The sequence below is a fragment of the Lotus japonicus genome, chromosome 1 (genome assembly GCF_012489685.1).
Source record: "Lotus japonicus ecotype B-129 chromosome 1, LjGifu_v1.2".
Classification (NCBI taxonomy): domain Eukaryota; kingdom Viridiplantae; phylum Streptophyta; class Magnoliopsida; order Fabales; family Fabaceae; genus Lotus; species Lotus japonicus.
This window is the reverse complement of record NC_080041.1, coordinates 111,992,127-112,015,404: the sequence shown is the minus strand read 5'-3', so window position 1 is coordinate 112,015,404 and position 23,278 is coordinate 111,992,127. Positions and strand designations below refer to the sequence as shown.

At 37.4% G+C, this 23,278-nt stretch overlaps 4 protein-coding genes across 5 annotated transcripts in view; 3 read left to right on the top strand and 1 right to left on the bottom strand.

Moving 5' to 3' along the window:
* Window positions 1–371: 371 nt before the first annotated feature.
* Window positions 372–7,788, top strand: LOC130729287 (transcription factor MYB3R-3-like). The gene is made up of 9 exons (XM_057580986.1): window positions 372–531; window positions 1,300–1,448; window positions 1,703–1,754; window positions 1,971–2,028; window positions 3,850–3,944; window positions 4,025–4,128; window positions 4,378–4,506; window positions 5,713–6,872; window positions 7,468–7,788. Exons 1-8 carry the CDS (start codon window positions 490–492, stop codon window positions 6,860–6,862), a joined length of 1,779 nt encoding a protein of 592 aa, XP_057436969.1. The 5' UTR covers window positions 372–489; the 3' UTR covers window positions 6,863–6,872; window positions 7,468–7,788.
* A 6,308-nt stretch (window positions 7,789–14,096) lies between these two features.
* The window catches only part of LOC130729286 (E3 ubiquitin-protein ligase PRT6), a 29,206-nt gene continuing 20,024 nt past the window's right edge, over window positions 14,097–23,278 (bottom strand). The window contains exon 19 of one of the 2 annotated variants that reach the window (XM_057580985.1): window positions 14,097–14,554. The gene's annotated coding sequence lies outside the window, so the exon portion shown is untranslated. The remainder of the gene's footprint in view (window positions 14,555–23,278) is intronic. The other variant, XM_057580984.1, reaches the window with a different exon arrangement.
* On the top strand, window positions 17,096–18,106 carry LOC130719366 (uncharacterized). Its single transcript, XM_057569992.1, has one exon. The coding sequence runs from the start codon at window positions 17,096–17,098 to the stop codon at window positions 18,104–18,106; it is 1,011 nt and encodes a 336-aa protein (XP_057425975.1).
* On the top strand, window positions 18,191–19,546 carry LOC130719358 (uncharacterized). The gene is made up of 3 exons (XM_057569986.1): window positions 18,191–18,564; window positions 18,637–19,036; window positions 19,154–19,546. The coding sequence occupies exons 1-3, from the start codon at window positions 18,191–18,193 to the stop codon at window positions 19,544–19,546; spliced, it is 1,167 nt and encodes a 388-aa protein (XP_057425969.1).

Genomic DNA, 23,278 nt, shown 5'->3' with positions numbered 1-23,278 from the left:
CTAACTTAGATTTACCATAAAGTGCAACAGTTATTTTTTCAGACGGTTATAAATAAATCTTCGTAGGTAGCCGTTGTTTGTTCACTTGTGTGTGTGTTGTGTAAACCAAACCCTAAAATATTAATTAAATCATTCAATTCAATACATGACTCAAAATTAGTTAGGACGTTTCCTTCTTAGACCTGAAACTTGTTCCGCCGTCACACCTTGAGTGCCGTTTGAGGTTCAAACTTTTATTCCCCTAACGTTCAGAGCAAGCCGTTAACTAACAGAGGCTCAAAAACCACACGTAACAATAAGTAACGGCAACGTCGGTGAGTGTATTCGGTATATAATAAATAAATAAATAAAATATTCGGATTATTTCTATTTTTATTTTAAATTAAGTTTCAATTTTCCATCGATTCAACGTTCGAGGATTTTTCGAAACCTTAGCTTCCAGAGAGAGAGAGAGATAGAGAAGAAAGCAATCTTGGGCTCTCTTCTTCTATGAGCTTCACTTCGATTCCCGCCACTTCGCTGCAACCACAGGTACTTCTTCTTCACTTCAGATGATTATTACGATTTTCTTTCTTGTTGTCGATTGATTTTGTGTATGTTTTCTGTTTTTTTTTATCGATTCTTGGCTGTTTATAGTTTCCATCAAACGATTTCGATAGGGTTTTAGTTTAAATGTTTTATGTCAGTTTTTTCTTCTTGTTTTTGGTGGAGGGGTGTTGATTGTTGAAGGTTTTGATCTCATAGTGGATTCTAAGATCTGGGTTCTATTTATATATGTGTTTCCCTGCGCAAGTTTAGAAATTTCTCAATTTTAGCTGGGTTTTTAGGGTTTTTCATGGTTGCAATGTTCTGGGTTCTCGAGGATTTTGTACATATATAGGAGAATAGGGGGGATTAGATAGTAGATAATAATCAACCATCCTATTACTCTGTCAATTCAATAGCATTAATGGCCTATATACACTCCCTTTGTCCACCTGTACTGTAGTGTGTAGTAGGTTGTTAATGGCGGATACTGTAGCGTTGTGGAAGCCCAAAAAAACGCTATTTCGAGCGCTATAGCGGAAAATAGTGGAGTAGCGGTGAACCCCCAGGGCGCTACGCTATAGCGCGCTATTAACAAGCCTAGACTTGTACCAGAACCCTACTCTCTAGAACAGAACAGAATCGGTTGCAACGAAACAGTACTTTCCGCAATTGCTTCTTTACAAAAATACTTTATCTTACAGACTTATTGTTTTTCTTGATTATATAAGATATATGCAATGGTTTGTTGATTGAAATTTATGCTTTTTGAAGGATATGGCTGGGGTGAAATCAGAGGAGTGTTGTTTGGAGAATAAGCAAACTACTGTCGCTTCTTGCTCCTCTGTATCTGAAGGCAGTGGCAGTGCACTTCGCAAATCTCCAGGGATATGTAGCCCGGCGTCGACATCAACCTCACATCGGTAATATCCGTTAAGTTCTTTACTTTTTCATTGCAGTATTGGTCATGATTCATGAATCATGATCAATCATCCTGTTGAACCTTAGGGAAGCTTGCTTTACTGCATGTTTTATGCCTATCTGGCATTGGCTTAATTTCCCATTCTTCAATAGTAGCTAACTTCCATTATACTGGTGGAAAATTTATCTATTTCGACAAATCTTCAGTGTGATGTTCATACATTGATTTTTCTCATGTGAATAATTTTATGTACAGGAGGACCACTGGCCCTATAAGACGTGCTAAAGGTGGTTGGACTGCAGAGGAGGTTAGTCTTTACTCATTGGAGACAGATTTCTTTTTTTGGCTAGATATGCTCTTGCTTGTTAGCATAGCTGATGCCTAATTGAATAGTGAATTCATCTCATTTGTTTTAACATCTATCTAAAGTGTAGTCCAACATATGTTATGCTTGTCCTTGTCAATTATTGCTGCATGTATATAAGTTAATAATTTCTCTTAATGTTTTTTGCACATGCTGCAGGATGAGACATTAAGGAATGCTGTTGCAGCTTTTAAAGGAAAGAGTTGGAAGAAGATAGGTATTTATATGTACTTATATATATATATATTTATATATTCACCCTTGTTAGTGTTTCTGACATCACTTGTTATTGCTGCAATGATTTTGAATGGAGATATCTTTTGCAATGGATCCTTGATTTTATTAAAAAATAAATATTTGGACTTACCTAAGATAGTTTAACTGCATTTTTAAGATTACAGGTTTCTAAATTAATTTAACTAAAATCTTGTTTTTGCAAAGTTCTTTGTGATAATTGAAAAGACATACCGGGAGGGAGTTTGACTACCCAACACAGGGTCTTGGTTATCAATGTATGAGACTATAAGCCAAGAAAAGGGTAAATAGAATTAGAAACAATTAGGACATGATTTCAAGTATCATATGGTGGCAATTGAAGGTGAAATACAAACGAATATTTCAAAGAAGGGTGTTGGGAAAAACATAGAAATGCTAGTGAAATGTGGAATGAGCTAACTAAAGGGATTAGAAAGGTAGCAAAAGAGAAACTCCGTAAATCAATAAGTTTTTTACCAAAGGGTAAAAATTCATGATGGTCGGACATGTGCATACAATATAATGTTAAGTTTAAGAGAGAACTATACCGTGTGATCGTGATGTTAAATGCTGAAAATTGAAAAAAGAAAAATTGTTGTGAAGAAAGTTATTAGGATGGCAGTGAGTTAAGCAAGACCTAGATGATTTAATTGGTTATACCAATTCTTATGCACCAAAGTTGGGGACAAAATGTATTTGCAAGCATTGTTAAAGGCGGAGGAAGAAAGACGAGACTTGAACAAAGTGAGATGTATCAAGGATGATGGGGGTGCAGTGAAACAAGATATCAAGGAAGGGTGGAAGAGCTAATGTCACGAGTTACTAAATTAAGGGCATGAGATTTAGCAATTAAAAATAGGTAGGATTGGGTCACGACTTGTGTGATAAGACAATGTAAGGCCAGAAATGACTTTTTTATTTATTTTTAATTTTATAAGTATATGACTGTACCTACTCACCAAGGATCAATTTTGAGCCCTTATCTTTATAACTCAGTCTTGGATGTGGTTATTGAACATATCCAATCTAATAGCTGGTGCCACGATGCATACTTTTGGATGATGATGTAGCCCTAGCCGGAAAGTCAGAGAAGAAATAAATAAGAAGCTAGAGATATGTAGACAAGCTTTGAAAAACACGTGACTTTCATTTAAGTAGAAGTAAAATAGAGTATGTGAAATTTAAGTTTAGCATGGGACACTCTAATTTTTGCTTATAAATGAAAATTAGAGATCATACCTTAACACTAGTCATATTGTTTAAGTACCTCGATTCCAGCTTACAAAATGATGGGGAAGTAAAAAAAGTTCTAAATCGCGAAGTTCCTCAAAATTGTTTTCTACGTGCAGAGCAGTTCCATTCATCATATGTTTTGAAATAGAAACTGCATTGGCATTTTAATCTCGAAGGACATGAAAACTATATGTAATGGGACTTCTATGCTGTGAAAACTCTCTAGTTAGTGTAGATGGTTTTCATGCTACTAAAAGGGAGGTTGAGAAGTAATCTGGATTGAAGACAAATATAATTTGAAAGACATAAGCTCAAGGATAGCTTTTAGCTAGTTTTTCACTTCTTTGGAATGCACATAAGTTGGAAGAAAGCCACAAAAATTAAAACTTTGAAACCTCTATTTGCGTGTAATGTTTGTGTGTAATTTGTTCTTCAACAGAGCATTGTAATGTCTGTGAATAAACGAATTTGTTCATGTTGCTCAATATGATGTGCTTAATGAAAGCATTATGCTCATTTTCCTGACACCAATTTATAATGTGGAATGCAGCTGAGTTTTTTCCTGATAGATCAGAAGTTCAGTGTCTGCACAGATGGCAAAAAGTTCTTAATCCAGAGCTTGTTAAAGGACCATGGACACAGGAGGTTGAAACCTAGTCCTTTTCTTCTTTTTCAATTTTCATACAATTTTATTCAAGCGTTAACTTCTCTTACTTCAATTATAGGAAGACGATAAAATTATTGATCTGGTGTCAAAATATGGGCCTACAAAATGGTCTTTGATAGCCAAGTCTTTGCCTGGTCGAATAGGGAAACAGTGTCGAGAGCGGTAGGTTAACTGAACTTCATGTGGTAGTTTTTTACATTTTGTATCTTCATTTAAATCATTTTTTATTGATAAATGATGTTATTCTCCATATCATATGCACAAATTTTATATCTGTTTCTTACATATCAGCTTCAATTTTTTAAGATCCTCATTCTGTCTGGATGTTCCTAAGGGATGATTTGATCCTATATCTTGCTTTGCGCACGGACTGCTCAAATTTACTGGTTTTTCCTTTTCAAATGTTTTCAGGTGGCACAATCATCTTAACCCCGACATAAAGAAGGATGCCTGGACTTTGGAGGAGGAATTGGCCCTGATGAATGCTCATCAGATATGGGGGAATAAATGGGCTGACATAGCTAGGTTTCTTCCTGGAAGGTTCGCTTTCTTATTAATTCTTTATTTGTTGTAAAGGAAATTAAGGTACTAGCAAAATCATGGAATAGAATCTTTGTTATTTATGCTAATTAAGATGTATAATCCTTGGTAGTATCTGCAACAGACTTTTGACATGATTTCATTTTCTTTCGGTGGTGGTGGTGTTGCTTGGACATATTTCTCTTGCTCTCAATAATAAATCTTAGGAGGATATATTGTAGTTGCATTTTTTAATATGAAAGTAATTCATTAAGATGATCAGAAAGAAATTAGAGTTGGTAGTAAGAAATCTTGTTTAACATAAGAATGAAACACAAAATAAGAAAGTAAAGAGCAAAAAAATATGTTAGGGAACTTCTATTTAAAGGCCACGTGCTTTACTCCTAATGGAGGCCAAACGTCTCTCCTCAACACTTGTTTCTCAAATGATAGTTCACTCAACCCTCCTTAAGCCCCAGTCCCTGCCACACAAAAGAAAGAAGCAAGAAAAGCTCTTTTCTAATAACATAGAAAGGGCCTTTTTTCGTACATTTTTCATCAAAAAGAGAAATGCTGTAGTTAGCCCAAAGCAGGTAGCCACTTCACTGGTGTATGAATAATATTGGTCTTCTTACTTTAAAAATTTGAAATCTATATAGTCTTGCTTTTATCACTTGTCAGTTTTCCCTTTGCAAGTTTGTTCAGTGATGCATTTCTTATGGTTCCTGTTCTTAGAATTTACGGACAGAAAAAGTTATGATGATTTGTCCACCTTCTTCATTATGGAGTGAACTAATCTGCTCAATGCTGTTTAAAACATATTTAGTGGAAGTACCATGCTTCTATAATTCAATTAAGTTCATTTTATAGTAGTGTGTGTTATCAAATATCTGCCACGGCGGGCATCTCACGGATGGTTTTTGGCTCTCGGCCACGGATGATATCCAGCTATGATCTGCCATAATCCACCATCATTATTTGTCAAAACTCCGCCATAGTCCGTCATCCGCCATTGACAACACTGTTTTAAAGATTGAATCCCTGCCAAAAAGGATAAAAAGATACTACTGATTATTAAAGTTACATAAGAACTTAGATGGATGGCACAATAAGTTGATTATATGACCCTCTTTACAAAAGTTTTAAGATATATTTGAAATGGCATGCCACTTGTATTTGAAACAAATATTAATATATCATTTGTTTACCTGAATTTTTGTTCTGCAGGACTGATAATGCAATAAAAAACCACTGGAATAGTTCTTTGAAGAAAAAGTTGGATTTTTATTTAACTACTGGAAGACTTCCACCAATTCCAAAGAACAGCTCGCAAGTTGCTGCCAAAGATGCAATTAGACATTCTGCTACTAAAACATTGCACATGCAAGAACAGTTTGCAAGTTGCTCAAATAAAGAATTAAATGCAGCTGTTGAAACATCGTCTGAAACTACAGCCATTAGTAAGATAGATGACAGTAGCAAGTATCAGTTTGAGTCCTCAGGAACAATTAGAGAAGTTGGTGATTCTTCAAGTGTTCCTGCAAATGAACCTGCTGATTCTGACGGTATAGAATGCAAGCCTGGACCATCCAACATGGATCATAGCTATAGCCACTCAGAACAAGTACCAACTGCTAATTTTGGAATTACACATGAGCAGAAGTTTGAGAATTCTGGACTAAATGGAAACTCAACAAGTGAGCATTGTTTAAACAATGGCAAGATGAGCAGTAGCAGGTTAATCAGGACACCTTCTTCAAAAGAAAGTCTAACCTATGGTTCTCTATGTTATGAGCCACCCCAATTAGATGGTTCGGTTCCTTTAGATTCTCTTTATTTAAATATTGTTTGCCAGCAGAATGAGTATTGTTCCAATCCAATGTTGTCATCACCTATTGGTTTCTTCACTCCACCTCGGGTGAAGGCTAGTGAATTATGCACAGAGACACCTGAATCAATATTGAAAAAAGCTGCTAATACTTTTCCAAATACTCCTTCCATATTGAGGAGAAGAACTAGAGTCCAAACGCACACTACTCCAAGTAAAGTTTTGAAAGTAGACAGTGATTCACATACTTCTAATGAACCCGATAAAACCAAGAATAATTCTGGTTCGGAAGTTGAGACGTTCTCTGAGAGTCCAGAAAGCCATGGCAATGGGAGCAACATTCCCAATAATAAGGCATTCAATGCATCTCCGCCATATCGGTTAAGATCGAAGAGAACAGCAGTTGTGAAGTCTGTTGAGAAACAACTTGAGTTTGTGTTTGACAAAGAGATGAATGATGAGAATATGAATACAATGGAAAAGCCTGTGAAGAGGAGCAATGTGAGGACTGAAGATTGTCTGCATGAAACAAAATTGCTAGTAACATAATGAACAAATTGTAAGTCCTTGCTAATAATTTTCTTTAAATGTATAGCATTATGTTTCTCCCTATGCTTTAAAGCATCAGGGAAATTGATGTGTACTTAGTGAGGAAGCCACCTTTTTGCCTAGGAGTGAAGTTTGTCCAGAATAACAAACTCAGTCATAGAGAAATTCATGATGCTAGTTTCTTTTTCTTCAATAAATGTCTAATGCATTTTCCCTGTTAGGGGAAGGATATTATTTTCCCTGTGGAATTCTGGAACAAATGGGATAGTAATCTTAGTTGTCTTTCTTATCCAATCTGTAAAGAACTTATCTATTTTTCTCCAAATTAAAGAACAACTTTGATGAGCTCAAATGTTATTTAATATGATTATCTTATTCTGTCTACGAGCTATTATCTGTGTAGTGCATTATAGGTTGTATCGCATCACTTCTTTTAACCTTAGGGTTATGGCCTTATTTCAATGTATCTTTTCCATGAAACACCAAATGCGCAGTAGAAATGGATTTGTGTATCTTTTGGCTGGAGATAATGTATTCTTATTGCTTCAATCTGACTTGGCTTATATTAGGGGTACCATTATAACTGTTGTTCTGAATTGATGCAGGGACTATTGCAAGACTCATTCTTGAAGCTGGGTGATTGTTTCATTAAATTGTTTGACAGAAGTTAGCTCATAGTGTAGAATAAGAATTGATAAATTCCATTTACTTGTGGATATCTATATAGCTAGCTGTATTTTACCAGACTTGTACAGTTTAGGAAATGTTAATTTTCTAAAGTTTCATCAGTGTCGAAGATTCCTTTAGTACTTACTCTCAATAATTTACAGCCTGACGTACAAATGAGTGTAACCATTTTATGCACACTTTACAATTGAAATAATATTTGACTATAACCCAAGGGTGCTACAAGTTCATTATGGAAATAGAGTATGCTCTTCTAGAAATTATGATCAAACTCAAGGATAATTAATACATGATGAACATCTCTACTGGGCTAGAAGATTCTATTTTCTGCTTTGCTTGTATATGAATAACTTATTTTTTTATTGTTTTCGTTGTTTTTTAGAGGGCCTGGACAATACAGTTCAGTAACTGCATTGTTCATCTGCATAATTCATTGCGGTATCATTTATATTTATATATCTGCATAATTTAGTGAGTCACTTTAAGCATGGTTAATTTTTTCTGCATGATTTAGGAAGGTAGTAAAGTCCAAAATTTTGTTGACATGTAATTCTACAAAATATCCCTACAGGGATGAATACCTTTTGTTCGGATAAGCTATTACCGGAAAAGTTTATGATTGTTCACATTAAAACCACAAAATATAAACCTCATAATCACAATTTTAAAAATAAATAGTAATATTTCTCAGCAAATATTAAGATAAGATTTTGAAGAGCAAATGTGTTACAAGTGTTGCAAAGTATTGTTCTAATTCGATGTTGTTCCATTGCTTTCTCTTTTCCCCTTAATCCATTGTCCACTTCCTTTGGTTTTTGAATGTCTCCGAGGGAGAATCTCAACATTCTTAGGTACAATGGAGTCAATTAAGCACTCCACTTCTTCTATCTTGCTGGGCTCAACATCACTTCCCATCTTTCTGAATTTTCAATACACTATTAGAAGCTTCATTTATCTGTTTTTTTTTTTCACCCAATAGCTAAGCTTTTGGGATAGCTGATTCATAACATGGTAAGTGCCTAAGTGGTCTACGGTTCAATTATTGTTGCTCCCAAATATTAAAAATAAAATGTTGAATTTCAACACATAATATGTAAGCTTGTGGATTGTCCACACTTAAACTCAAAAGACTTTTGCTTGAGGGAGTAATATAAAATAATTCATGCATTTAAACAAAATGCATAAAACACTTACTCTCACTTTCCCTTTAGAACATCTTCAATACGTACGTTCTCATCATAATATAAAAGTGGTGTCCTAGTTGCAAATTTGGTCCATCTTAACTTAAGATTTTAGTCAAACCTTTACCGTTTAATATAAAAGGATATGTCGACGTGTATGCCTTCGGATTCAAACATTTTATATGAACATTGTGCAATGTGTAGGAAGGATTACAAACAATTTTTCTCAATTTGCAACTTTTTTTGTCGTGGACAATAATATGATCAAGTATAAAGATAAATGATTGGCTATTTCCACTTTTGTTTCTTCAACTCTACAATTCAAACATGCACTCATGACTCAACAACTGACATTAAAATATGTAGAAGTTTCCATGAGTAGAAACTTGTCTACCATGTTTTTTTATATTCTTATGCAACTTCAACTCAGACATAGCATTAAGTTGTATCATTAACTGTAAGTAACTCCTTATGCTTTTGAAATTCTATTGCAGATTTAAATCTCATCCAAAACTCTACGAAGCTAATATTTTTCTTTAAAGCATAATTTTATCAATGAACATAAATAAAAAAGTATGTACAAAAGTCTGACACCATGTGGGGTATGTCCAGAGATCAATCCGTGCAATTTATCTTTCTGATGTAAAAAAAAAAAGTCATAAACACCAAAAACCGGCAATCTACCCCGACAAAAAAACAACCAAAAGCACGAATCCACCAACACCCACCAACCCTGCCAAGCTAACCCACCCCGCATCAACTACCATACAAATTAGGAGATTTTCTTTTAGCTCAGCCACTAAGGCCCTAATCATCACGGAGTCTGATCCCTTATGGTGAAGCCCAGCCTCATTTCCCGACAACCAAACTCTTTTAGCAAGGATTGGCTCAAGAAAAGAAAATCCGCCGGGGACTTGTTCTTCTTATTGCGACTACATTTTGGGACCACGCATAAAAGGATTGCAGTGCTTTAGCATCACCCGTTGTGAGCCATGGATGTTGGACTCTTTCGCAACCCATCTCACAACATTTATGTTATGTTTGTACCCTAAATTGTTCCTCGTCATTTTTTGGGGGGTTGATATCCTTACCGCTTAATTCTTAATTAATCAGATGCCATGGTTTTGGAATGATGTCCTTACTACTTATTATCTAATTAATCAAATATGCTCCTATGTCCTTTAGAATTAAGTACAATAGGTTGGTAATGTTCTCACAACAATTTGGTATTGTTTCTCATCTTTTTGGGATGATGTCCTTACTATTTATTATTTATTATTGTTAAGTAATCAATTATTCCAAAAGTTTAAACTATTTATATTATATTTTAGGAGCTGTCTAAATGACTCATGAGAAAGTTTAGGTTAAATAACTCATCGTCCTATCACATTGATGATAAGTGAGTTGAAATTTCTATATTTTATTTATAAAAAGTTTTATTGGTCCATTGAATTGTGGGTTAGTAATCCACATGGGTCATTTAAACAACTCTTATATTCTAACATATTCTTTCAAAAGTTTAAGCTATTAAGACTTAAATCACATTTTAAACAAAATATAAGCTTATATTAGTATTTAACTACTATTATAATTCATATTATGAAATTAATAAATCAGGTATTCGGTAAGTTCTGCATATGAGATCATGCAAGGTCAGTGTTGGTGGATGAAAATGGAGTGTTCCATAAGTTATGGTCTGCTAGAGCACCTTCTACTGTTCTTGCCCTTGCATGGAAATTGCTCCTGGACTGCATCCAGCCATATATAGGAAAATCTCAGAAGGCGAGGAGTGTTAAGAAGTGACTCAGATTAGATATGAAGTGCCCACTATGTTCCTCGACAAAGAAATCTGCATTTCACATTTTCTTTACTTGTTGATCGGGGGAAACCGACCAAGACTACCCAGGAAGGGGTAGGGAGAGAGGGGAACAGTGAAACTTCGGCGAGGGGGTGGAGAGATGATGGTCTTGACGGTGCTCCATTGTTCGTTGTGACCGGGAGGGGTCCCTGCGATGACACTCTGACGCTCAAGTTAGAATGTGGGTTCAAGGGACTCGGGTGAGGAGACAACATGATCGACCCGGGGGTGATCGGCTGGAGCGTCCCCAGAAGAGGACGTGGTCGTCCTATCATGGTCGGGTGGGGAGTGGGCGATCTTGCCGACTCCTAGAACAGTAGTCCCCTAGTTCTAGTCCACTAGGATAGTGGAGCTTGAACTAAGAGTGTGGTCGTTTTAACTTGGTTGGGTGGGGAGTGGTCGATCTTGCCGACTCCCATAAGACTTGTTTTATTTCATCGCAGGTTTGGATGGCTCTATACAGATGGTGTGGTATCCAACTGGTGCTGCCCGAAGATGGTCAAGCTCATTTCTTACAACACTTGTCCTCGTGGGGAGGTCTGAGACGCGAGAAGGGTTATTGCTCCATTTGGCTAGCCTGGCATGTGCGAAATTCTGTGATCTTTAAGGGTGGGGATATTGATTTTCATTCAGCCGTTTACATTTTGTGATCTTGGGTGCTAGTTTTGGATTTAATCAGAGGGGGGTTATCATGTGTCTCGTGATCTTGGGTGCTAGTTTTGGATTTAATCAGAGGGGGGTTATCATGTGTCTCGTGGGGAGTTCGATCTGGTTTGGGGTTGTCGAAGTCTAGATTCTGTTCTAGTTTCACTCCAGCACCTGCTATTGGTCTGGTGGCCTTTGTTATAAGGCTCTTTAATTTCTCTTTTTTTTCTTCTTATGTTTATGTTGATCTATACTCTGTATTTTGGCTCTTTTGGATGGCACCCCTTGTGCCTTTTAATATATAAGTTGATTGCTGATCCAAAAAAAATTAATACATCAGGGGTTCAGACAAGTATTAGCACCCTCAAACTTATCTTCACCCATGCTTCTTAGGGTCCAGGTTCACTTTTTCTTTATTGTCATGCCTAATCAAATCGTTTCAACCAATTACGTGCGTGCGTGCGTGCGTGCGCGCGCGTGCGTGCGTGCGTGCGTGCGTGCGCGCGCGTGCGTGTGTGTGTGTGTGTGTGTGCTGAATACGCGCGCAAGTTGGTCCACACCCCCTCGAACTGACTTGACGAGAAAGTCATTCTCGCGAACAAACACAACCCCTACACACACTTAGGAGCATCCCTTCCTGCATACCCATACAAGACCCAAGTAGGTGGGACGAGGTCCTACAAAGTACCCACTACTCGGGTAACAGTTTTTAAGCCAAGATTTTTTTTATAACCTTGTGTGGAAAAACTTATTTGAATTTACATCATAGCTTAAACTCTTATATTTGTTTTTTGGAAAAACGTATGTTAATAATAGCTTATGACCTACTTTAATAGTTTTTTCACCTTAGTTTTGTAAGGTGTTCATATTAGCTTATGGATAAGAATTTATGCTTGTCATAACCTATTCTCAATTGGTAATTTCTCAAATTATCTTATGAATAAGTGCTTGTTAAGTTGTTTACCCAAAAACACTATATCTACTTACATATACAACTTTTTCCTGTAGTTAAGAGATGAGAATTTTTTTTTTGGTCAAAGAGATGAGAATTGAAAGTGTGAAATTGTCTTGAGTCTTGACCGTTGATAAAGGAAAGCATAATTTAGACAGAAGGACAAAAAGGAATACATAATTTAAAGAAATAAATGAAGAACGAATACATAAGAAAAAATATATATAATGCCACGTTCAAAAAGTGCAACTTGTGCATCCCTAAGATAATGAGAAACTTCCATAGAGACATTCTGCACGTGTTAGAATTCAAGGGGGAAAAATCAGAGATCCATTACCAATGTATCCTAAATAATTACCAGTTGGTATTTTGTAGCCTGATATTTGGTGAGTTTAATGAAGAAAGCGCACTGATATTCGAGATCCATTACCAATGTCAATGTCATGAGCAGTATCTAATTTTGAATCCAGAACTGGGACAGGAAGAGGGTTTTCAACCACTATCAGATTATTAGCTACATGAATTGGAACATGAAGAGGCTCCTCAACCAATAATGGATTGTCATCCACGATATCTGATTCCATATTCAAAATTGGAACAGGAAGAGTCTCTTGAAATAATGTGTTATTTCAGTTTTAAAAAGTTACAACTTCAATGAAATAACACGTAACCTAATTCATCAGCATGAAGCTGAAATTCAAAATTATTTCGCCAGCACCTACATAGGTGAATTGAAGAACACCTAGACACTCATTAATCAATCAGGTAACACACATTCAGTTCAATTCAACATGAATGAAACTCACCCCAAACTGACACATGGGTGGTATGAATTACGAAACTTCTACAACTTTGTCGGAGTTAATTGGTTTATGTTGAAATACATGAAAGATTTTGTATTCCTCGTATCTATTTACAATAATGATGAAGACAAGAAAATTAATTACGCTCTTTTCGCCATCTTCTTGGACCTATAGAAGTCATTGATCCAAACATCTTGTCATTTTATTTTAACCCATTATTTGAACCTCCACTAGAGCCTCTTCCTGTTCCACCTGACAGCCCCCAAGTTATTCAAGAGACTCTTCCTGTTCCAATTTTGGATCCGGAATCAGATATCGTGGATGACAAATCCATTATTGGTTGGGGAGCCTCTTCATGTTCCAATTCATGTAGTTGATAATATGATAGTGGTTGAGATCCCTGTTCTGGATACAAAATTAGACACTGCTCATGACATTGACAATTCAGTTGTGGTTGAGGAGCCTATTTTTTTTCCACTGCTGAATCCTGAATTAAGCATTGGCCCTGTGGCTGATAATCTAGAAAATTTACAGGAAAACGACGAATTCATAGAAGCATAGGAAATGGATCCCGAATATCAGTGCACTTTCTCATTATCTTAGGGATGCTTATATTGACACATGGATGTTCATTGGACCTGACGGAGTTGGGATCGAGTGTTCCATCATTGCACCAACCATGTAACCATATGCGAAGATTGGGAGTGGGTGGAGAACTTTTTGCGCAAATAATTATGATGCCCCTAGGTGAAGTCCTAATTTTTAGGTCCACAAACCCAGAGGACAGAATCGTTCGTGTTGATTTCTTAGAGCATCTCCAATACAAGGTTCACAAACCCAGGGAACATAATCGTTCATGTTGATTACTTAGAGCATCTCCATTACAACAATGGCTTACATAATATCCCAGGGGTTATAAAATGCCATATATATCACCGTTCATTTGTAAAGTTAACCGGCCATAACAAAATTTAAGCCAACATTCACCCACTAATATCACCTAGCATCTAGCCTTACATTTCCAATAGAGTAACTTTCCCTTTTCTTTAACTCTCAAAAATATGACAAATCATCACATTCCCTCAAAAACAGTGAAAGCAAACCAACATAAAGCAAACCAACATATAGACAATGAAAATCTGTATGCATATGTAGCCATGTATAAAATATACCCATAAATTGGCGACTCGTTTCCCTCAACCCAAACAGAGGGGATGACCGGACAAGACATCCAACTAAAAAGATAAAAAGGAAGAAAGAGAACCAACATGATCGTTTTCCCGAACATCCTAAAGCACAGATGAGTAGGGATAAAAACTTATTTTAACAAATTATACCGTAAGTGTTATTGCTCCCCTCACTCATATGATGATATATGTACACCTGTGCACCTATTTCATTAAAGACTAATGGTATAAGTATGCTGCAGAAGAGAGCTCACGGCAATGTTAGCATCAGGAAAATCTGTACAGCCATGGCCAGCAGGTTGATGCTCCTACAAGAGCGAAGCTTTTAATCTTTACACAGCCACTTTATCAATCTATTGATGCGCAAAATGAGATGAACCTTTGTAAGTATAAATTAATATAATTAGTTATAACTATTTTAGTTCGCTACTCAATAATAAGCATAAACTTAGAAAGAAATTTAATTAGAGAAACACTCAAAGCTACAATTTAAGTGTTACCACAGTCAACATGCTGCATAACAGGTGATTGTTCAAGAGAATTACTTGCAGGGTTTTAGGATACCAAATCAACAAGTGAGGGCTAAATATAAGAAAGAATTTATGCTTTTCTTTGTCCTGGAAATTTTATTACATCCCAAAAAGGAAGATTGAAAATCATGAAAAGAAAAGAAAAAAACACCTAGCCGGATGTAATGAACTTGTCAGACATAATATCGGAAGACTGAAGAAAAAAGATTTGATCATAGAGAAAGCATCAGACTTCCAAATGAAATTGATGATTTTCACCATTTGGGTATTGTGGATATTAATTCAAATATTAAATCTAGCTAATAGATAGTGATATAGTGCTATTAGATAGAGGCTAGAATAAAAGATAATAACTGATTTAGTTATTATGATAAGAAGTTATCTTTTAGTTATCTTCTAGTAAGCTAGGTCTTTTATATAAGACATGTATTGCTTTCAGTTTTAATTAAGTCAATAATATATTTTCCCTCAATCTCTCTCTCTACTCTTTCACGTTATTTCTCTATTTTCTCCAACAACTTGGTATCTAGAGCACGTTCCGATTCTTGGACCTGCGGTCGTGAAGATTGAAGCTGCGTGTTTCAATCTTGTTTAAACGGAGCCAAACGCAACCTCTAATCGAAGCTGCGAGTTTCGAGGCCTGTGATAGGTTTGGTGGTTTAGGGTTGCTGTGAAACTGTGTGTTTCAAATCTGTTTGGCTCGGTTTTGTTGAAGTGCGATTCTGCGAGTCTCGTCCTTCATCAGAATTGTAATTCTGCGATTCTGAAATTGGTGGAAGCTGCGAGTTTCAGAGGTTCCTCCCCTACACGCTGTGAATCTCGATTTTGATCAAGAAACCGAAACCCTCACGATGGCAAGTAACAATCTGCCGGGAGTAAATCTCCCAGTTCTAACTGATAAGAATTGGGATCGATGGAATTCTCAGATGAAAGTTCTATTTGGGTTTCAAGATGTTCTTGATGTTATAGAGAATGGGTTTCAACCACTGACCCAAGATATGACTGAAGAACAGAAGACTCTTCATAACGATATGAAGAAGAAGGATTGTAAGGCGATGTTTCTCATTCATCAATGCGTGGATGATACGCATTTTGAAAAAATAGCAAATGCATCTTCAGCAAAGGAGATGTGGGACATTCTGCAGAAAGTTCATAGTGGCAATGACAAGGTAAAGAAGGTAAAGTTGCAAACTCTTCGAAGACAGTATGAAGGTCTTCAGATGGAGGAGAATGAAAAGGTAGGTGAATACTTCACCAAGATCCTAACCACTGTCAATTTAATGAAGGGATGTGGAGAAAAGATCACTGATGTGATGGTGATAGAGAAAATCATGAGGTCCTTGGCTCCCAAATTTGACTACATCGTAGTGGCAATTGAGGAATCTAAAGATGTGGACAGCATGAAGATAGAAGAGTTGCAGAGTTCATTGGAAGCACATGAGATGCACCTTGCTGATCGTAATTCTGTGAAAGTTGCAGAACAAGCTTTGAAGGTTGGTCTGGACAATCATGATGGCAAAAAGAAGAAGTGGACAGGCAAAGGAAAGTCCGACAACAAGTCAAAGTGGTCTCAAGATAATTCTGACAAGCCAGAATCGTCCAAAAGGAGAGGTGAATCTGCAAAGAATGGTGGCAATCAGAGGAAGACTGATAAGAAGAATGTTGAATGCTACAAGTGTCACAAGATGGGACACTACTCCTATGCAATGTTATCAGACTCGCGAGTTAACTCGCTGACTCGGTAGACTCGCGAGTCTACTCGCGAGTCTACATAGAAAAAACGAGTCGACTCGCTGTCAGACTCGTTTTCTGGCAAAACTCGGTCAGACTCGGTCTGACTAGGTTGACTCGCGAGTCAAGACCGAGTCACCGAGTCAAGGTTTTTTTTTTTTTTAAGTTAAAAAATCCCCAAATTCTAAACCTAATTTTATACCTTCTCTGCGTTCTATCTTCCCTGCGTTCTCCTCTCCTCTGCTTTCATTCTTCCTCACTCAAGGATCTGCGTTCTCCTCGCGCCGCCGCTGCGTGTCTCATCTCCTTCGTTCGTGGGTTCGTGGGTAACCTTCTCCTCTGCGTTTGTTTTATTTTTTTTTTCATTTCCTTCTTCCTTCCTGATTTGCTTTCATCTCCTTCTTCTTTGTTTTTGTTTCCTTCCTAATTTGCTTTGCTTAATTGCTTCTGTTCCCTATTCCCTGTTTCTGTTCCCTACTCCCTGATTGCTTCATCTCCTTCGTGTACCTTCTATTTCTGTGAGTTCTTTTGTTTTTTTTTTTTCATTTCCATGTTCTTTCATTTCTGTGAGTGAGATGAATGTCAGGTTCTGTGAGTTCTTTCATGTTCTTTCCATGTCCTTACCTGCTATTTTTATTTTCTGGGACAGTGAGTGAGCAATGTCAGGGGCTGGAAATTCACAAAACACTAGTAATGCTGCTACTGCTTCTTCTAATGTAAGCGGAAGATCGAACTATCCCGGTAGAAGAAATGATCCTGGGTGGAAACATGGGATAGATGTTCTTGGAAATGGCAAAAAAGTTCGCTGCAACTATTGTCATAGCGAATTCTGGGGAGGAATTAATAGATTCAAGTTACACCTTGCTTGTTATGGAGAAGATGCTGGGCGATGTGTTAGTGTCCCAGATGATGTGATGCAATTGTTTAAGCAAATTGTGTCTAATGCTGAAGATGCAAAAAATAAAAAGAGGCATTTGATTGACATTAGTGCAGAAAATGAAGTGGAGGTTGATGTTGCTAGGCATCAAATTCAAAGCAAAGGGAAAGGTCTTCTTAGCTTCACATCAAAGGGAAAGAGTAGTGGAGGAGGGGTGCAACAACATTTGAATGAAATGCTGAAAAAAGACTTGAAGGAGCAAGCTTATGATGAAATTGCTGAATTTTTCTACACAAGTGGTCTTTCTTTCAATGTGGTGAAAAATCCTGCTTTTGCAAAGATGTTGGAGACTGTTGGGAGATATGGATGTGGTTTCAAACCACCTTCTTATAATGATATTAGAGAAAAGCTTTTGAAACGAGCTGTGGCTCGAACTGATGGAATCAGAGATGAGTTTAAGGAGGAATGGAAAAAAACTGGTTGCACAATCATGTCTGATGGATGGACTGATAGGAAGAGGCGCTCAATTTGCAACTTCATGGTAAACAGTCCTAAAGGTACATTTTTTCTGTATTCATTGGACACTTCTGACATTTCAAAAACCACTGATAAGGATTCAAAAATGTTGGAAGATGCTATCAATTATGTTGGAGCAGAAAATGTTGTTCAGGTGGTTACTGATAATGCTGCAAATTACAAAGCAGCGGGAGAAAAGTTGATGCAAACAATAGATCATTTGTATTGGACCCCGTATTGGACCCCGTGTGCGGCACATTGCATTGACTTGATATAAGAAGATTTTGAGAAGATTTTGAATGTGCATAAAGTCACTATAAAGAAGGGAAGAAATATCACCACCTACATATATTCCAGGACTATGCTTATTACTTTGTTGAGGAAAGAGACTTCTGGGAGGGACTTGATTAGGCCTGGTGCGACTCGCTTTGCCACAGCATATTTGACTCTATCTTGTCTTAGTGAACTCGAAACACCATTGAGGGCCATGTTTGATTCAGAAGATTGGAGGTCAACTAAGTTTGCTGCTTCAACAGAGGGGAAACAGGTGCAAAGAATAGTAAAGGATTCTCAATTTTGGAAGAACATAGTGATATGTCTCAAGGCTGCTGGTCCTATGATAGAAGTCCTTCGCTTGGTGGATTCAGATGAAAAACCCGCCATGGGTTTCGTATATGATGCAATTGATACCGCTAAAGAGAAGATAAGAACAAACTTCAAGGATGTCAAGAAAAGGTAAATACGTTTTCCTTATTCATAGATTATTTTCACTCTTTCTTAAAACTAAATGTTCTCTTTATATTGTAGATATGAGTCTGTATGGAAAATCATTGATGAGAGGTGGGATAAACAACTTCATAGGCCCTTACATGCAGCTGGATATTATCTTAATCCCTACTTCCATTGGGATTCTAATTTCAAAAAGGAAGATGTTGAGGTCAAAGAAGGGCTATACAGTTGCATGATAAAGATGGTACCCAATGCCGTGGAGAGGAAAAAGATTCATGCCCAACTTATTGTGTTTCATAATAGAAAAGGCATGTTTGGACTAGAAGATGCACAAAGTGTTAGGAAGACTGTGACTCCAGCAGAATGGTGGGAGGCTTATGGAGATCATTGTCCCGAACTAAGTAATTTTACCATTCGGGTTCTAAGCTTGACTTGTAGTTCTTCCGGGTGTGAGCGTAATTGGAGCGCATTTGAAATGGTATGTTTGACTTGTATCTCACTTTGTTTCTACATATTAATATATATGGCTTAGAATTTAGGAAGTTATGATATTTTTAAATAATATTGAAATTGTAAAATTATGTTTTATTTCTAGATGCATACAAAGAAAAGGAATAAATTGCACCAAAAGAAGATGAATGATTTGGTTTATGTCATGTACAACTTGAAGTTGAAGAATAAACCAAAAAAGAGAAATGTTTTTGCCTCTTGTTCATTTGAGGAAGTTGCTTCAGATGATGAGTGGATAACTGAGGAAGGAGAAGATGTTAATGTCAATGAACGGAATGAAGAAGTTGGACTTGAACATCTTAATGATAATGATGTTAATGTTGATTTGGATGAAGTTGAAGGAAGTATTAGTCATACTAATGCAAGTGGAATTAGACAAGACTTTTCATCTGATTCTGATGAAGGTGATGCCGATGGCAATGATGATGGAGGAGAATCTGAAGATGATGATGGTGATGATCATGGAATGGAAGAATGACTTTTCATCTGACTTTTATGTACTTTGTTTTAATGCTTTTGTTGTGGTACTTTGAGTATGTACTTTATTTTGGTACTTACTAATTAGCTTATGGTGTGGTACTTTGTTAAACTTTGCTTAATTGCTTTATTATGAAGTTGGATTTTGAGTTTATTTGATTAAATGCATCTTGGATGCTCTTAATCATCTTATAATTAGATTATATGTTTGTATTTATTTTTCATATGACAGGGTTATACTTAGTAAATTTTCATTTCTGGTAGACTCGAGTCTACGAGTCGAGTCTACGAGTCGAGTCTACCTACCTAAAACGAGTCTGCTTAGACTCACCAGTCTGACAACCTTCTCCTATGAGTGTCGCGCTGGCAAACCAAAACAGCAGAAGAATGCAGACAAGGAAGCTTATGCAACAAGGGAAGATTCTGATGAAGATCCTATAATGCTAATGGTCACAACAATGAATTCAACAGTGAGTGCTGAAACTGAAGAGATATGGTACCTAGACTCAGGCTGTTCCAATCACATGACCAGCCACAATGAATGGTTAGTAGATCTGGACAAGACGAGGACTGGCAAAGTAAAATTTGCTGATAACAGGACACTTCAGATAAAAGGGTAAGGAGATGTAGTCATTCCAAGGAAGAATGGTAAGACTGCGGTTATCAAAGATGTTTTCTATGTTCCAGAGTTAAAGTGCAATTTGATGAGTATTGGTCAGCTAGTGGAGAAAGGGTACAACTTTGACACGAAGAATAGGAAGCTTCATCTGTATGATCCTGAGGAAAGGCTAGTTCTGAATGCTAATCTCACAAAGAACAAAACCTTTCAGGTCAATATGAAAGCTGCTGAAATTAAATGTTTTGCTGCACAAGAACCTGAAGAAGAATGTTGGACTTGGCACTCCAGGTATGGTCACTTGAACTTTAAAAGTTTGCATCAGTTAGGTGTCAAACACATGGTGTCCGGTTTGCCTGTTACTGCATTGCCTGAGAAAGTTTGTGAGGTTTGTATGGCTGGGAAACAAACCAGAAATTCTTTTCAGTCACAACTAGGAATGAGAGCTAAAGACATTCTAGAAGTTGTGCATTCTGATCTGTGTGGGCCATTTGAGGTTCCTTCATTAGAAGGAAACAAGTATTTCATGAGTTTTGTTGATGAGTACAGCAGGATGTTGTGGGTATATCTTATCAAGCAGAAGAGTGAAGCATTCTCAACATTTGTGAACTTTAAAGCTGCAGTTGAAAGGCAAAGTGGGAAGCTTCTTAAAACACTCAGAACTGATGGAGGAGGAGAGTACACTTCCAAGGAGTTCGCTGATTTTTGTTTGAAATGTGGTGTGCAACATGAAGTTCCAGCCCCTTATACCCCACAACACAATGGTCTAGCAGAGAGAAGAAACAGAACCATCCTCAACATGACAAGGAGCATGCTGAAGGAGAAATTTCTGCCTCAAAGTTTTTGGGGAGAAGCAGTGGCAGGAGCTGCTTATATTCTTAACAGATGTCCAACAAAGAGGCTTCCAGAACAGGTTCCTGAGAAAATTTGGACTGGAAGTAAACCCAAGGTTAGTCATTTGAGGATTTTTGGTTCACTTTGTTATAAGCACGTTCCAGATCAAAGGAGAAGCAAGCTACAAGACAAGAGTGAAGCAATGATCTTAGTTGGATATCATCCAACTGGTGCGTACAAGTTGTATGATGGAAACAAGAAAGAAGATGACTTTCAGCAGAGATGTCATGGTGCTTGAGAAAGAGCACTGGGACTGGAAGGAGAACAGAAGCAGTCTTAGAAGATTTGGACTTGATGTTCTGGGTGAGAACAGTAATTCTGCACCTTTATCACATGTCCACCAAACTAATTCTGAGGCTTTACCACATGATGATCAGGCTGATTCAGATGGTTCTGCAGACCATGTTCCAAGTGAGTATCAGACAGTCCCTGACCATGCAGTTAATGATGAAGGCGATCTGATTCACTTTGCTCTGATGGCTGACGCTGAGCCATTGCATGTGGAGGAAGCTCTTGCGAAACCAGTTTGGAAGGCTGCTATGATTGATGAGTTGAAAGCAATTGAGAAAAATCAGACCTGGTCTCTGGTCCATTTACCTCCAAATAAGCACAAAATTGGGGTTAAATGGGTGTTCAAACAGAAGTTAAATCCTGATGGTTCTATTGCTAGGCACAAGGCAAGGCTTGTGGCTAGAGGTTTTCTACAAAAACCTGGGCTGGATTATTCTGAGGTTTTCGCACCGGTGGCAAGGATAGAAACCATAAGACTAGTGGTTTCCATTGCTAGTGCGAGGAACTGGCCTATTTTTCAGCTTGATGTGAAATCTGCATTTCTGAATGGACCTTTGGAAGAAGAGGTTTATGTGAGTCAGCCTCCTGGATTTGAGATACAAGGAAAAGAAAACATGGTTTTCAAGCTCAGCAAAGCCTTATATGGCTTGAAGCAGGCCCCACGAGCATGGAATAAGAGAATTGATGGTTTCCTCTTTCAGCTCAAGTTTCATAGGTGCTCTGTGGAGTATGGTGTATATGTCAGAAAGAGTCATGGAGACACTGGTTTGCTACTCATTTGCCTATATGTAGATGATTTGTTGATAACTGGGTCAGATCCTAAAGAACTTGATGAGCTGAAGCAGATTCTGAAGTCTGAATTTGAGATGTCAGATTTAGGAAAGCTGAGTTACTTCCTGGGCATGCAATTCGAGTATACTGCAGCAGGAATTTTCATGTACCAGCAGAAGTACATCAAAGACATACTGAAGAGGTTCAACATGGGGAATTGTCATCCAGTAACAACTCCATCTGAAGTGAATATCAAGTTGAGGAGGGATGATGAAGGGGATGTTGATGCATCTCTGTACAAGCAACTTGTTGGTTCACTCAGATTTTTGTGCAACTCAAGGCCTGATATTTCCTATGGTGTAGGACTCATCAGCAAGTTCATGTGTGCACCTAAGAAATCACATTTGGCTGCTGCCAAAAGAATTTTGCGGTATCTGCAGGGTACTACAGATTATGGAATATTGTTTCCAAGGCAGAAGAAGCTTGGAAAGGAGCTGGAACTGGTTGGCTACACAGATTCTGACTATAGTGGCGACTTGGATGACAGGAAAAGTACTTCTGGGTACTTGTTTCAGCTGCATGGTGCTCCAATCTCTTGGACCTCAAAGAAGCAACCTGTCATAGCTCTTTCCTCATGTGAAGCTGAATACATAGCAGGGTCCTTTGCTGCCTGCCAGGCTGTTTGGCTTGAAGAACTGTTAAAAGAAATGAGTTTTGTGACTAAGAAGCCAATGGAGCTGATGGTTGACAACATCTCAGCGATTAGTCTTGCTAAAAATCCAATTTCTCATGGAAGAAGTAAGCACATTGAAGTCAGATTTCACTTTCTGCGTGAACAGGTGAATGGAGGGAAGCTGGAGCTGGTGTACCGCCCCACTGATGAGCAGAAGGCAGATATCTTCACCAAGCCTTTGAAGACTGAAGATTTGTGATCTTAAGGAAAGAGATAGGTGTAGTATCTCTTGGGTATTTGAATTAAGGGGGAGTATTGTGGATATTAATTCAAATATTAAATCTAGCTAATAGATAGTGATATAGTGCTATTAGATAGAGGCTAGAATAAAAGATAATAACTGATTTAGTTATTATGATAAGAAGTTATCTTTTAGTTATCTTCTAGTAAGCTAGGTCTTTTATATAAGACATGTATTGCTTTCAGTT